General features: G+C 43.0%; 1 protein-coding gene across 1 annotated transcript in view; it reads left to right on the top strand.

Moving 5' to 3' along the window:
- LOC140479360 (uncharacterized) overlaps positions 1–15,613 on the top strand; it is a 108,149-nt gene that overhangs the window by 72,427 nt on the left and 20,109 nt on the right. The window contains exons 16-19 of the mRNA XM_072573270.1: positions 5,763–5,846; positions 6,886–7,000; positions 7,282–7,364; positions 14,825–14,919. Coding sequence (XP_072429371.1) covers positions 5,763–5,846; positions 6,886–7,000; positions 7,282–7,364; positions 14,825–14,919 — 377 coding nt within the window. The remainder of the gene's footprint in view (positions 1–5,762; positions 5,847–6,885; positions 7,001–7,281; positions 7,365–14,824; positions 14,920–15,613) is intronic.

Raw genomic sequence — 15,613 nt, 5'->3', positions numbered from 1 at the left:
TATCTATTTTCACACTCTGCAGGATTTCTAATACCTCTTCCTTGTGAACCTCAATCCCACCTAGTCTAGTAGCCTGTATCTCAGTATTCTCCTCAACAACATTGTCGTTTTCTAGAGTGAATACTGTCGAAACATATTCATTTAGTGCTTCCCGTATCTCCTCTGGCTCCACACACAACTTCCCACTACCATCCTTGATTGGCCCTAATCTTACTCTCGTCATTCTTTTATTCCTTAAATACCTTTAGAAAGCCTTAGGGTTTACCCTGATCCTATCCGCCAACAACTTCTCATGTCTCCTCCTGGCTCTTCTGAGCTCTCTCTTTAGGTCTTTCCTGGCTACCTTGTAATCCTCAAGCACCCTAAGTGAGCCTTCACATCTCATCCTAACATAAGCCTGCTTCTTCCTCTTGACCAGAGATTCCACTTCCTTCGTAAACCACAGCTCCCGCGCTCTACAGCTTCCTCCCTGCCCAAAAGATACATACTTATCTAGGACACACAGGAGCTTTTCCTTGAATAAGCTCCACATTTCTAATGTGCCCATCCCCTGCAGTTTCCTTCCCTATCCTATGTTTCCTAAATCTTGCCTAATCGCATCGTAATTGCCTTTCCCCCAGCTGTAACTCTTGCCCAGTGGTATACACCTATCCCTTTCTATCACTAAAGAAAACATAACAGAATTGTGATTGCTATCACCAAAGTGCTCACCTACTTTCAAGTCTAACACCTGGCCGGGCTCATTACCCAGTACCAAATCGAATGTGGCTTCGCCCCTTGTTGGCCTGTCTACATACTGTGTCAGGAAGCCCTCCTGCACACACTGGACAAAAACTGACCCATCTATAGTACTCGCACTATAGTGATCCTAGTCAATATTTGGAAAGTTGAAGTCCCTCATGACAACTACCCTGTCTCTCTCACTCCTATTGAGAATCATTTTTGCTATCCTTTCCTCTAAATCTCTGGAACTATTCAGAGGCCTATAGAAAACTCCCAACAGGGTGACCTCTCCTTTCCTGTTTCTAAGCTCAGCCATACTACCTCAGTTGACAAGTTCCCAAACATCCTTTCTGCAACTGTAATACCGTCCTTGACCAACAATGCCACAACTCCCCCTCTTTTACCATCTTCTCTGTTTTTACTGAAACATCTAAATCCTGGAACCTGCAACAACCATTCCTGTCCCTGCTCTACCCATGTCTCCGAAATGGCCACAACATCGAAATCCCAGGTACCAACCCATGCAGCAAGTTCATCCACCTTATTCCGGATGCTCCTGGCGTTGAAGTAGACACACTTCAAACCAACTTCTTGCTTGCCGGTGACATCTTGCGTCCCTGAAGCCTGATTTCGGACCTTCCTCCTCTCAACCTTTTCTATACTTGATCTACAATTTTGGTTCCCATCCCCCTGCTGGATTAGTTTAAACCCACGCCAATAGACTTAGTGAATTTCCCTTCCAGGACATTGGTACCCCTCTGGTTCAGATGAAGACCATCTTGCTTTTAGAGGTCCCACCTACCTCAGAAAGAGCCCCAATTATCCAAGAATCCAAAACCCTCCCTCCTGCACCATCCCTGTAGCCATGTGTTCAACTCCACGCTCTTCCTATTCCTCGCCTCACTAGCATGTGGCACGGGCAACAAACCAGAGACAACAACTCCATCCTAGCTCTAAGCTTCCATCCTAGCTCCTTGAATTTCTGCCTTAAATCCCCATCTCTCTTCCTACCTATGTCATCGGTGCCTATGTGGACCACGACTTGGGGCTGCTCCCCCTCTCCCTTAAGGATCCCAAAAATACAATCAGAGACATCACGAACCTGGCACTTGGGAGGCAACACACCAACCGTGAGTCTCTCTGGTCCCCACAGAACCTCCTATCTGTCCTCCTAACTATGGAGTCCCCAATGACTACTGCTCTGCTCCTCTTCCCCCTTCCCTTCTGAGCAGCAGGGACAGACTGTGTGCCAGAGCCCTATGCCCCACTGCTTTCCCCTGGTAAGTCATTCCCCACCCAACAGTGTGCAAAACGGTATACTTATTGTTCAGGGGAATGGCCACAAGGGATCCCTGCACTGCCTGCCGGTTCCCTTTCCGGCCCCTGACTATAACCCATCTGCCTTCTTCTTGTACCTGAGGAGTGACTACCTCCCTGTAACTCCTCTCAATAACACTCCTGCCTCCCAAATGACCCGAAGTTCATCCAACCCCAGCTCTAGTTCCCGAATGCGGTTTTCGAGGAGCTGGAGTTGGGTGCACTTCCCACAGATGTAGTCAGCAGGGACACTAGTGGTAACCCTAACCTCCATTCCCACTATTCTAAATTCTCAAAGAGATTGTTGAAAAATAAGGAATAAAAAATAAACTCATTACCTTACCATTCTGGCGCACAGAACCTTTTCTTTGGTTCGGGGAGGACGATGGGTGGGAGACACTACCCGAGTAGTGTTTCGGGTAACGCAATGACCTCCCAACTCCTGTACACAATACTCTGACCAATAAAGGAAAGCATACCAAAGGCCTTCTTCACTATCCTATTTAACTGTGACTCTACATTCAGGGAGTTATGAACCTGGACTCCAAGGTCTCTTTGTTCAGCAACACTCCCTAGGACCTTACCATTAAGTGTATAAGTCCTGCTAAGATTTGCTTTCCCAAAATGCACACTTCACATTTATCAAAATTAAACTCCATCTGCCACTTCTCAGCCCATTGGCCCATCTGGTCATGATCCTGTTGTAATCTGAGGTAACCTTCTTCGCTGTCCACTGCGCTGTCCAATTTTGGTGTCATCTGCAAAATTACTAACTACACCTCCTCTGCTTATATCCAAATCATTTATATAAATGATGAAAAGTAGTGGACCCAGCAACAATCCTTGTGGCACTCCACTGGTCACAAGCCTCCAGTCTGAAAAACAACACTCCACCAGCACCCTCTGTCTTCGACCTCTGAGGTAAAAACAATGACTGCAGATGCTGGAAACCAGATTCTGGATTAGTTGTGCTGGAAGAGCACAGCAGTTCAGGCAACATCCGAGGAGCAGTAAAATCGACGTTTCGGGCAAAAGCCCTTCATCAGGATTCCTAATGAAGGGCTATTGCCTGAAACGTTGATTTTACTGCTCCTCGGATGCTGCCTGAACTGCTTCTACCTTTGAGCCAACTTCGCTAACCTCTGAGATCTAACCTCGCTAACCAGTCTCCCATGGGGAACCTTGTCAAATGCCTTACTGAAGTCCATATAGATCATGTCTACCCACTCTGCCCTCATCAATCCTCTTTGTTACTTCCTCAAAAAATTCAATCAAGTTTGTGAGACATGATTCCCCACGCACAAAGCCATGCTGACCAACCCTAATCAATCCTTGTCTTTCCAAATACATGTACATCATGTCCCTCAGGATTCCCTCCAACAACCTGCCCACCACCGACATCAGACTCACCAGTCTATAGTTCCCTGGCTTGTCCTTAACATCTTTCCTAAATAGTGGCAGCATGTTAGCCAACCCCCAGTCTTCTGGCACCTCACCTGTGACTATCGCTGATACAAATATCTCTGCAAGGGGCCCAGCAATCACTTGGCTAGCTTCCCACATAGTTCTCGGGTACACCTGATCAGATCCTGGGGATTTATCTACTTTTATGATTTTCAAAACATCCAGCACTTCCTTCTCTGTAGTATGGACATTTTTCTAGATGTTACCATGCATTTCTCTACATTCTAAGTCTTTCATGCCCTTTTCTACAGTAAACATTGATGCAAAATACTCATTTAGTATCTCCCCCATCTCCTGCAGCTCCACAGAAAGGCCACCTTGCTGATCTTTGAGAGTTCCTATTCTGTACCTAGTTACCTTTTGTCCTTAATGTATTTGTAAAAACCTTTTGGATTCTCCTTAATTCTATTCACCAAAACTATCTCATGTCCCTTTTATTCATCCTGATTTCCTTCTTAAGTATACTCCAAAATCCTTTATACTCATCTAAGAATTCACTCTATCTCTCCTGCTTATACCTAACATATGCTTTCTTCTTTTTCTTAACCAAACCCTAAATTTCTTTAGTCATCCAGCATTCCTTCCACCTTCCAGCCTTTCTTTTCTTTTGTTCTACAGTTCCAAATTGGGGTTAGGGTTGTTGGACTCAAAGGCAGCAAGTATCAGGTGTTAGTGTATTTTGTTCTGCGTGTTTATTTTGGTTGGTTTAAATCGTGCTTGGGATATCAATGGCTCTTTCAGTCTCTAAGAGATTTCTTGGGATGGAAGAAATGATTTTGATGGTTTTACAAAAGGTGATTAAGGCCGAGATGCTGGAATTAGCAGACAAGTTGGCATTAGAGCTGCCTCCTTCCGTAAGGAAAGGAGAGATAATTACAGCAATAGCTCTGCATTTATATTTGCTGAAAATGCCATCAGAATCTTTGGAGATGGCTACAATTCAATTGAAAATGAAGCAGCTTGTGTTCGAGGCAAAAGATAAGGAAAGGGCAACAGAAATGAAACAGTTTGAATTACGATTAAAAGCAGAGGAGGCAACAAAAACCAAGGACAACATAACCTTATAAAGGAGCAGTATCATCACAGTAGCAACTTCATTTTACTTCACATTCCTGCAGTCCCTCAGCTACTCCATTCCTGGCTAAACAATAATGATAATGCAATCCTGGCCCTCGTCTATGTACGTTAGCATTTTGGAATGCACCAGATGATTCCATAGGCAGATTAGTATACAAGGTAAAAACAATGACTGCAGATGCTGGAAACCAGATTCTGGATTAGTGGTGCTGGAAGAGCACAGCAGTTCAGGCAGCATCCAACGAGCAGCGAAATCGACGTTTCGGGCAAAAGCCCTTCATCAGGAATAAAGGCAGTGAGCAACAGTTTATCAGAAGACATAGCCTACAAATAAACAAAATGTATTGAATGTCACTCCTTGCTGCAATTACCATTTTATTGGTTTCTACAACATATATCAAAACAATAAAATGTGTTTTTCTATGCCCTATAAATGTCTGCTGAAACAAAAAGTTCAGTCCTTCCATGATGAATCACTGCCAGAACCAAATGAGCTTGGTTTCAATTGGCCATATATTGACTGACTTTTACATTCTCCAGCCACACATTAAAAATCTGCAGGAGAAATATCCTGCCACAGAGCTGTCAATCAAAATGATAGACCCTGCTTCATCTTTTTAGTTTCTGACTCAGCTACAGTCAAAATCCATACTCTGGGCTGATTTTTTGATTCAAAAAGAGCTTTAATGGGCACATGCCATTAATTTCATTCATTGGATCCTTTCTTTGATGACACCTTAACCTTTTTTCTTCCTCCCATGTCCACCAAAGCTCGGGGTGCTCTTGTGGCACAGTGGTAGTGTCCCAATTCTGAGCCAGGGTACCTGGGTTCATGAGAACCAGGACACCTGCTGCAGAGATGTGTAGTAATATGTCTGAATAGGTTGATTTAAAATATCGCCAGCAAATCTGGAACATTGTATTAATTCTCCCTTCAAACTATTCCCAGGCACCATGATGGATGACCCACTGCGAAATGCAGCACTGTTCTCTTTTACCATACGTGAAAGTCAGAGTCTTTCCCATGGCCAGTTGTTGCTCCCATCTCAAAACGTGTGCTGTGCACTTACTGCCATTTTACTTTGCGTAATTATCATGGACAGCAGCAACTCCTTTTAAAGAAGATGTTTCATTTTGACATGCAGCCAACATGCAGCCTGACCCTGAGATCTGTTTTCCAGGGAGTCCATTCAGATTAAGGGAAAAAGTCTCATGTCAACACTCGAACGGGACAACCTCCAATCTGCTGAAATGGGGAAGTTGAGGTTTGTGTATAGATATGCTATTGTGCTGTACGGTATTAGCATGCAATTTGGCACAACTTCTCAACAGGAAAACAGTGGGCAGGAAAATACAAGGCTGATCTTGAGTATATCCTAGTGATTAGAGAAGAGACTGAGCAGCAGGTTTCTCTTAATTGTTTGACAAAGGACATATGGGGGGGAGTTTTGCTCTCTCAAGATATAGTAGGGAAGATGGAGGAAAGTGAAAATAATTGGTCGGATTGGCGCCAGTTGACAATTTAGTTCTGAGCTGAGAAGTACATCGTTAACCTTTCTGACAAACCACCAGTTAAAGCCTTTAAGTGGTTAATGAACAACCAATTAAAAGCCTCACCAACCATTGACTTGATTATCCACCTTCCTGGTGGTTTAAAAAAAATTACTGCTTTCTTGGCCGGGAAAACTGGGCAGCTGGATGGGATAGAGCCCCATTTACCTCAATCTGGGAGCAGATGAGGCAGGGATTTGGCTGCTGAAAATCACCCTCTTGCCTCCAACATCCCTGAAATCCCTCTCCCATGACCTCTATCCCACAATAACCCCACCGTCTCAAAAACATCACTTGCCTTTTCACTGACCCTGGTCCTGTTGTTTGCCCATTAGCCTAGGCCTTGGATGCATTGCTACAGCTCACAGTGGCTGCTCATTACCAATTGACCACTTCAAGCAGGGCAAAAAATTTTGGTCTAGGGACCTGGTTGATCAAGATGCCCACTAGTCAATGTTTAAGCACCTGATAGCCACTTGATCTGGCAGGTTTCCATGCTAATATGGGCAAGGGCTTACTCAACCTGAAAGACACCCGGCCCCACACGTAGCCTTGAAAATGGAAATTCCTAGCCAGGGAGGAAGCTGAAGAAACAATTAAAAAGATAAAACACATCTGACCACAGTGATAATCATATTTTAGAAGTTCAGTACCGATCTGGTGAAAGTGTGAATACCAAAAGTACTCAAACTGTTACATTTTACCAGCTTTCTCAAACAGAACTTCACACATTTTCCATCTTTCTACATTCAGTTATTTATCACTACAATGTGAGGAGAAAGAAAAGATTCCACCAAATATCGGCACAAAGCTAATGGATGAAAATGAGAAGGCCTGTTCAGAATCACAAGCTAATTGTAAATCCAAGGTAAGGGTTAATCACAATGTGCCCTGGGTCTACATAAAATGCCATTTGAATGGATCCGTGAGGCATGATGTTACTCTCAGCACGGTTTAAATCAGGCCAGCAGGGGAAAGGCAGCCTGGTCCCCAGCCATCACCATCCATCTTGAATCCCTCACATCAAACCCATCACAGGAGAGGGCACTGAGTCCCTTTAGTGTCCATTCTGGAATCAAGAGAAGCCTTGTGGAAATATTTGTAAATAGAACAATGATTGCAATTAATCAGGTTATATTTCTTGTTTAGGTTATGTCTACTGTATTTGCTGACTGCATAGAAAATTCTCAAACCTCTGAAAAACAGAATGAAGAAGTGAAGAACAAAGAAAGGTGACATGACAGTTACTCCTTATGATAGACTTGATTGTGTGAATGAAAACTGTTCTCAGTTCAATACTGTGGGAAGTTTAGACTTGAGCTTTGAATCAGCTGAATTGAGAATTAAAATATTGGCTCAAAATTTGCTGGAAAAGAAAAGACAATTAAGTGTGCACGCTGCTATTGGTGTGTCAGTAAGTCAACAATTTATGGTGAGGAACGGACATCTTATTAATGGCAAATCACCACAAAATGCTGAATAATTTGTGATACCTCTTTAGCCTGTCAAAACAAAACTGAGCTTATTGACAACTGCTCCACAGGTTTCATAGAATTACTGCATTTATGAAATTGAAACATATTCATTGCTCCACAGACTGGTGCTTAGTATTGAAACATTCTCTTAATGGCCTGATGTATACTCCTGCGATATCATTCAATCTCCTTGGCACAAAAACGGAAATAGAAGTTGTGGAGTATCATTCTTGCAGATTGTCAGTTATTCTTAAAGGCAATTAAAAATTAAAAAGAATGTTTTTTTGAAAAGCATTTAGCTTTCATTTCTTCCACATTTTGTCTTTTTCTTAATCAAGTCTGTTTATTCTTTTCCTTCCTTTTACTATACCTAATTGACTCTGACTCCTTCCCACTTGTCCTGCTGTTTAATGTTCTATTCTTAAATTTCATGAATTAAGAAACAGACCAAGAGTCCGTCCATTCACCAACATCCAAGTTATTTTACTGATCTCACTGTTGACAGCTCACACTTCCTGAAATCTTTGCGCAGTTTTTGCAACATGGAACAGTACAGCACAGTACAGGCCCCTTGGCCCTCAATGTTGTGCCAGTCTTTTTATCCTACTCTAAGATCAAACTAATCTACATATGCTTCATTGCACTAACTTCCATGTGCCTATCTTTGAATTGCTCAAATGTCCCTAATGTACCTGAGTTTATTACCACTGCTGGCAGTGCATTCCACACACCCACCATTCTCTGAGTAAAGAACCTACCTCTAACATCTCCCCTAAACCTTCCTCCAATTATCTTAAAGTTGTGCTCTCTTGTGATACACATTTCTGCCATGGGAAAAAGTCTTTGGCTGTCCACTTTCTCTATGCCTCACAGGTCATAGAGTTCCAGGCTGAATACTTTCTATCTATCACCACCCTCTGTCTTCTATGGACCAGACAACTCTGTATCCAGACAGACAGGTTTCCAAGTATCCCATGCCTCCTTACTTTCCTAATGAGTCTACCATGGGGATCCTTATCAAACACCTTGCTAAACTCCATGTACATCACATGCACTGCTCTACCTTTGTCAACATGTTTTGTCACATCCTCAAAGAATTCAATAAGGTTTGTGAAGCATGATCTGCTCCTCACAAAACCATGCTGACTAATTCTAATCTATGGTTTTCTGTGTAATCACAAACCCTATGATTTATGATTAGATTACTTACAGTGTGGAAACATGCTCTTCGACCCAACAAGTCCACACTGATCCACCGAAGCGCAACCCACCCAGACCCATTCCCCTACATTTACCCCTTCACCTAACACTACAGGCAATTTAGCATGGCCAATTCACCTAACCTGCACATCTTTGGACTGTGGGGGAAACCCACGCAGACACGGGGAGAATGTGCAAACTCCACAGAGACAGATGCCTGAGGTGGGAATTGAACCCGGGTCTCTGGTGATGTGAGGCAGCAGTGCTAACCATTGTGCCACCATGCCACCCATAATCCTATGTTCAGCTAAAGTGTGAGATAGAAAGGTCTAATGATGCAATTTGATGAGATGTCATTTATTCAGCAAATTTCCTGGCTAGTAAGTTGTCAATATCACAATAGGGTGCATTTTTCAATGTTATTCATTAACTTGCAAGTTTATTTTTAATGTTACCTTTGTCTCACCCTTTTCCCATGCATTCATGTGTGGTATGAAGAGACTGAGGGTTACAGTGGTGACCAGTAAGTGGGAGCCATGTGAAGTATTCCTCCTCAAATCCACTCCAGAAGTTAGTTTGGTTCTTGGTTGCAGGAAATTCCTCACACTCATTTTGGTGTTGCTGCAATGGTGTGGGCTGTCAAAGAGCAAACTAATTTTGGAAAGGAGACCTTGGTAGAAAATGCAAGTACTTAACGCCAGTTGCAAAATGTGGGTAAAGAACATGGTTACCATTACTAAATATGGTGAGTGTTGTGTTTTCACCTTCAGGTTAGTGTCTGTTTAAGAACCAAATACCCAAATGTTATCATAGGCCACAGACTCTCTGCACTGTAGCACTCAAGACACAGGCTGTGTCTGGAGATTACTCTACAATGTCTATATTAGTTTAGCTGTTAATAAATCCAGAGATCTTCAAGAAAATGGAATACAGATAGCTCACTTGCGTGATGTTTGAACAAGATGTAACCGTGCTTTCTACCCAACAATTTGGGCCCTGAGATGTCTACATATGTCTTGTTTTTCAAGGACATGGGGTCAGGTGCTGTGTAGCACTGAGAATAATTCTGTAATATTTAAGACCAAAAACAAAATAATACAGGAAAACCCATGGACAGAGTTTACCAAGTCAGCTAAGTGTCAGTTTCAGGGAGTTTCATGATTTCGCTCATGAGCTCTCACAAGCTATCTCACACAATGTTATATTGCTCACCTCCTTATGAACTCACCAGGTTTCAGTGGCCCTATGCTTGTGCTATCTTGCTGTCAGGAGTGGCTGAAGGACTTGCCACTGCTGGAATCTTGTGGGATTTCTGCTGTTGGTGCCATATTTAAACTCCAACTGTACACCAGGTGAATCACTGCTCACCAGGAACTGCCATTCCCAGTTACAATGAGGGAAGAATCGCTTCTGAGATGGCCAGCAGAGGCAGGTTTTACTAATGGTGACCTTGAATTCCTGGTGAAGAGACCCAGCCAGCCAAATCTAAAGCTACTCTCAGAGTCAGTGTGGTGTCCCCAATTTGGAAGAACACCCAGCAGTGCAGGAAGAACATCTTCTTTCTGCTACTTCACTCTATCTCTACTACTGCAGCCATGTGCAACCAAGTCTTATAGCTTACTTGGTTCACTATTGCATGCAGCATGTAGCCTCAGTCACTCTGATCCACCCAACCACTCAGACTACTTATCCTGCATGCCCTCTGTGTTTTATACTTATTCACTCTGCAACCTCACCATTTTGCTCCTATTTGCACCAGCATTAAGAGCTGTGCAAGTCACTTTCATCTCACTCAATACCTCCCTTTGTCTCATTCCACAAGAAATTATTCCAGAATAAGGCAGAGAGAGCCAAGATGAGTGACAAGGTGCCTGAAATTCACCTCCTCTATGAGGGGACCAATTCTCACCCTAGCAGGAGACGGTAATGCCAAGATCTCCATGACCCAGCACAGATAAAGTCCATTGTAACTGCTATGCTGCTTTCACATTCAGTATCATTGTCAGCATACACCATTGCCCATAAAGTTATTGGTGGAACTTCCTGACTCCAATATGACCACCAAACCTTTCTTCTCTATCTGGGCATTTGTATGCTCTGCATTAGCCAAAGTCCTGTATGCAGGGCTTCTGGGCCACCTATGAGCTAATACCACCCAATGCCATATGGGGAGGCATTTCAAGTCAATACCAGATCTGGCTTAGGATCATAGTATGCCAGTGGCTTAGAGGATAATAGCTGTGTCTTTACTTCAGTGAAAGCTAGGTCTTGTCTATGTGACCATTTCCAATGTTGCCCCTTTTTTAGGTGTTGATGCAAAGGTGCCAGGTTATGTATGAACCTTCTGTAATAATTTACCAGCCCAAGAAATGAGCTCCTGTAGCTTAAAGCCCAAGTCAGTTTCCCCGGCCGTGCCATTGGACATGGACAAATGGCACCATGGGATGTGAAAACAAAGGTTTTGGGGCGTTTTGAATATCAGTGAAGAGAGAAGTACTATGATTCCTGGGACTAAGTGATTTTTATCAGAAGTTCATATGGAATTTTAGCAGTGCGTTGCTCCATTGAAGTAGTGCAGAAAAGTTCAGTGAATGGCAGACTGTCTGAAGCTGAGTTAACCATTGCCCCAGCGTTAGCCACACATAATTACTCAAAGACATTCAAGATGGCTATCGATGCAAGTAGTGTGGGTTTCAGTGTTGTACTCTTGCAACAAGACGACAAGAAGATAGAAAGACCTATTGGGGTTTTTTTTTAGAAAATTAAATGAGCATCAACAGAAACAATCCACAATTGAGAAGAAGACCTTGAGTTGGTGTTGAAACATTTCAACATTTATGTTGCCAGTAATGTGTCAGAGTCAATTGTATATACTGATCATAACCCCTTAAAGCTTTTGGAAAAATTTAGATGGAGCATGTTATTGCAGCCATTCAATTTGAAAATTATAGATTAGATTACTTACAGTGTGGAAACAGGCCCTTCGGCCCAACAAGTCCACACCGCCCCGCCGAAGCGTAACCCACCCATACCCCTACATCTACATCTACATCTACCCCTGACCTAACACTATGGGCAATTTAGCATGGCCAATTCACCTGACCTGCACATCTTTGGACTGTGGGAGGAAACCGGAGCACCCGGAGGAAACCCACGCAGACACGGGGAGAATGTGCAAACTCCACACAGTCAGTCGCCTGAGGCGGGAATTGAACCCGGGTCTCCGGCGCTGTGAGGCAGCAGTGCTAACCACTGTGCCACCGTGCCGCCCACATGTGGCAGGACGAGTGAATGTAATTGATGAAGGAATTCAAAAGCAATTGGTACCAGGGAAAACAGGCTGAAGTAGTGAATATTTGCATGCTTAGAGTCAATGTTATGTATGTATAGTAATGTTCTAAGAGCCTAAGGTTTTTAAAATGAAGCCATCTTTGTATATTGATGACTCATTTTTAAGGGGGGAGTGGTGACAATACTATGTCTTTAAGAGGTGTATTTTGTCCTTTTTTTTTAAAATGAAGAAAGTTTGAGAAAGAGGTACCATGTGATCTGCTACAAAGCCAATAAAGTAAACAGCTTGTGAGGCCTTGGGTTTTTAAAAATTAGATTAGATTCCTTACAGTGTGGAAACAGGCCCTTTGGCCCAACAAGTCCATACTGACTCTCGAAGAGCAACCCACCCATCTCCCTCTGACTAATGCACCTAACACTATGGGCAATTTAGCATGGCCAATTCACCTGACCAGCTCATCTTTGGACTGTGGGAAGAAATTGGAGCACCCAAAGGAAACCCACGCAGAATGTGCAAACTCCACACAGACAGTCGCTCGAGGCTGGAATCAAATCTGGGGCCCTGGTGCTGTGAGGCAGCAGTGCTAACCATTGAGCCACCGTGCCTTCCTGAAACAATAGAAGCAGCTTGAATGGTTGGGATCAAACTCCCACAGAACCAGGATTTATTCTACCTTTTGCTTTCAGTAGCAGTTACTTGGGTCATGAAGCTGGATTTGGAAGCTCTTATTCCTCTCTCTGTTACAGGTAAAAGCTAGAGTTCTCTTCATGCTGCTAGAATAGCATGTGACACAATCTATTTTACACACTTTGCTTTGCCAAGGCTGTATTTATGGAGTATTACTATTCTGGAACAATTAATTATTAGTAGTTAATATATATATATTACTTTGTTAAGTATTTTGAGAGAATTCCAGATAAGTGTGGTTAGGCCACTGTTGGAATATTGTGTGCAATTCTGGTCTCCTTCCTATCGCAAAGATGTTGTGAAAGTTGAAAGGGTTCAGAAAAGATTTACAAGGATGTTGCCAGGATTGGAGGATCTGAGCTACAGGGAGAGGCTGAACAGGCTGGGGCTGTTTTCCCTGGAGCGTCGGAGGCTGAGGGGTGACCTTGTAGAGGTTTACAAAATTATGAGGGGCATGGATAGGGTAAATAGACAAAGTCTTTTCCCTGGGGTCGGGGAATCCAGAACTAGAGGGCATAGGTTTAGGGTAAGAGGGGAAAGATATAAAAAAGACCTAAGAGGCAACTTTTTCACGCAGAGGGTGGTACGTGTATGGTGTATGGCATGAGCTGCCAGAGGATGTGGTGGAGGCTGATATAATTGCAACTTTTAAGAGGTATTTGGTTGGGTATATGGATAGGAAGGGTTTGGAGGGATATGGGCCGGGTGCTGGCAGGTGGGACTAGATTGGGTTGGGATATCTGGTCGGCATGGACGGGTTGGACCAAAGGGTCTGTTTCCATGCTGTACATCTCTATGACTCTATGACTCTAAGTCAATTAATTTCCTTCATTTTTATTTTTGTCTTTGTTTTAATTAAAGGATATGAATAAATAGTGTTTTGTCTCAAGCTTAGTAGTTTGACCAATTGAATTGCATCCGGAACACAACGCCTTACACTTATCTTTAAAATAAGAAAAAGTCAGAGTCTAGACTATCTTCCTAATATATTTTGAGGGAGGTTGGTCTGGTCCATCGCACATCTCTAAACAAAGGCTAACAGTACCGTCCCTTGCTCAGTTGTATAGCATTCCATGGAAATCAAGCTGCCACAGTTCTGCTACTTCACTATATTGTGAGGGCATTTATGGCTGAAGACTTTACATTAACAGGCTACTCCACACCTGCTGCAGGTTCCTGATGGTCCTCGGCTTTCAGATGCATGTATTTCTCATCTGTTTGTGAGGATGCAAGGCAGATATGTTGTGAGCATCCAAAAAAACCAAGAATGAGTGAATGCAATGAGGGCGAATGAAGAGCCTGGAAATACAGCCTGGTCCTGTCCTTGAGCTGGGTGCATGTCCCTGAGCACAGTATCCTTGCGGCAGCATACAATGATAGTTGGTGGTGCATTGAGAAGTGTAGCATTGAAGTGCAGAAGAGTCCAGTAAGTGGATTGGAGATACACCATGAGGTCTCCTATAGGTTTGCGCATGTTAGATGTCAATAATTGTGGATATATAGTGAGTACCCTAAGAGTGCCCCAAAAAGGTTGGTGCCTGGTGTTCAATATAGAGGTCCTTTGGAGCAAGCTGTGAGTGGAGGTCTCCAAGAAGCTATTCTGGTTTCCATATGGAGTTATCCCAATGGTTAGTTAGCATGGTGATTTTGGTAAGAACACCCTGGAAAATTAAAGTAGTGAGTTGTTCTGTTAACAGGGTACTTAACAAGCAATAATAAGTGTCAGTTGACAACTTAACACTCCCTCATGAGAATCTTGTCACCCTGCTTGAGAAAAGCAAACTACATGTGGCATGCTGATCTTGAAATTGAGATGGACATTGCCGAACATTTCATCCAATCCTGCCACACATTTTACCATAGTCCACATCAGTCAGACCCTGGCAAGGTTCCACCCATTGAAACTGGAGCTATATATGGAAGGTCTAATGGGGAGGGTATTTCTTTGATAGGTTAGTGTGTGTTGTGAATAGGAACATTTTGAAGTATATCACAGAGAACTGTGTAATGACCATTATGCTTTGCCTTCCCACACTAGCTTCAACCGGCCAGACAGTGTGTCGTCCTATCAGGAGGAGTGTATCGAAGCATGGAAAAGCACCTCCCCGGAGACGTCTGAACATACAGTAAAAAGTACAAAATCAGAAGGTTTTAAAGAATTTCTTTTTGTTGATGCTTCTGCAAAAAAGGTGTGCACCCATTCTCTCAATTCATTCCCCTTCCTCGCAGCTTCTTCAGGTAAACATGTCAAAACACATCCTTGATCCTATTATGAGTCTGAACCCACATTATAGGTTAAAAATATGATTTAGTTTTGTCCCTCCTTCAATCCATCGATCCCTATATCCTATATCCTACCTCCCCACCACTGTTTGTTGACTAGCTTCTGGTAACCATAACACTTTGATTCAAAAACTTTTATTTGCATTCTTCTTTACAAACCACACCATGACCGTACGCAAGCACACTTCTGCAGTTTCTTGCACGGTCTCTCACCATCCCCATCTGCATGTTTTGATCTTTTGATCCGAGCTTGCTTATCTTTTCCAATCACGATGCATAACAGACATTAACAGAGCCTCCCACCAATATGTAGTCTGAAATTCAGTTTCGAATTTTATTCTTCTTGTCATATATTTCTGCCACTTTGAAAACCACCTCACAGTCTACTCCTCCAACCAGACTTTAACCAATAGCTCAATGCATGTTTCAACTTTATACATGACGTTCCATATCTAACCCACACTGGCACTTCAATCCCACTCCTACAACAACAGGGATTTACATTGTACTAACTGTGCATTTGTAAGAACTAACGGATTTTGAA

This window comes from Chiloscyllium punctatum, chromosome 7 (genome assembly GCF_047496795.1).
Source record: "Chiloscyllium punctatum isolate Juve2018m chromosome 7, sChiPun1.3, whole genome shotgun sequence".
Taxonomy (NCBI): Eukaryota; Metazoa; Chordata; class Chondrichthyes; order Orectolobiformes; family Hemiscylliidae; genus Chiloscyllium; species Chiloscyllium punctatum.
This window is presented reverse-complemented; position numbering and strand designations above follow the sequence as displayed.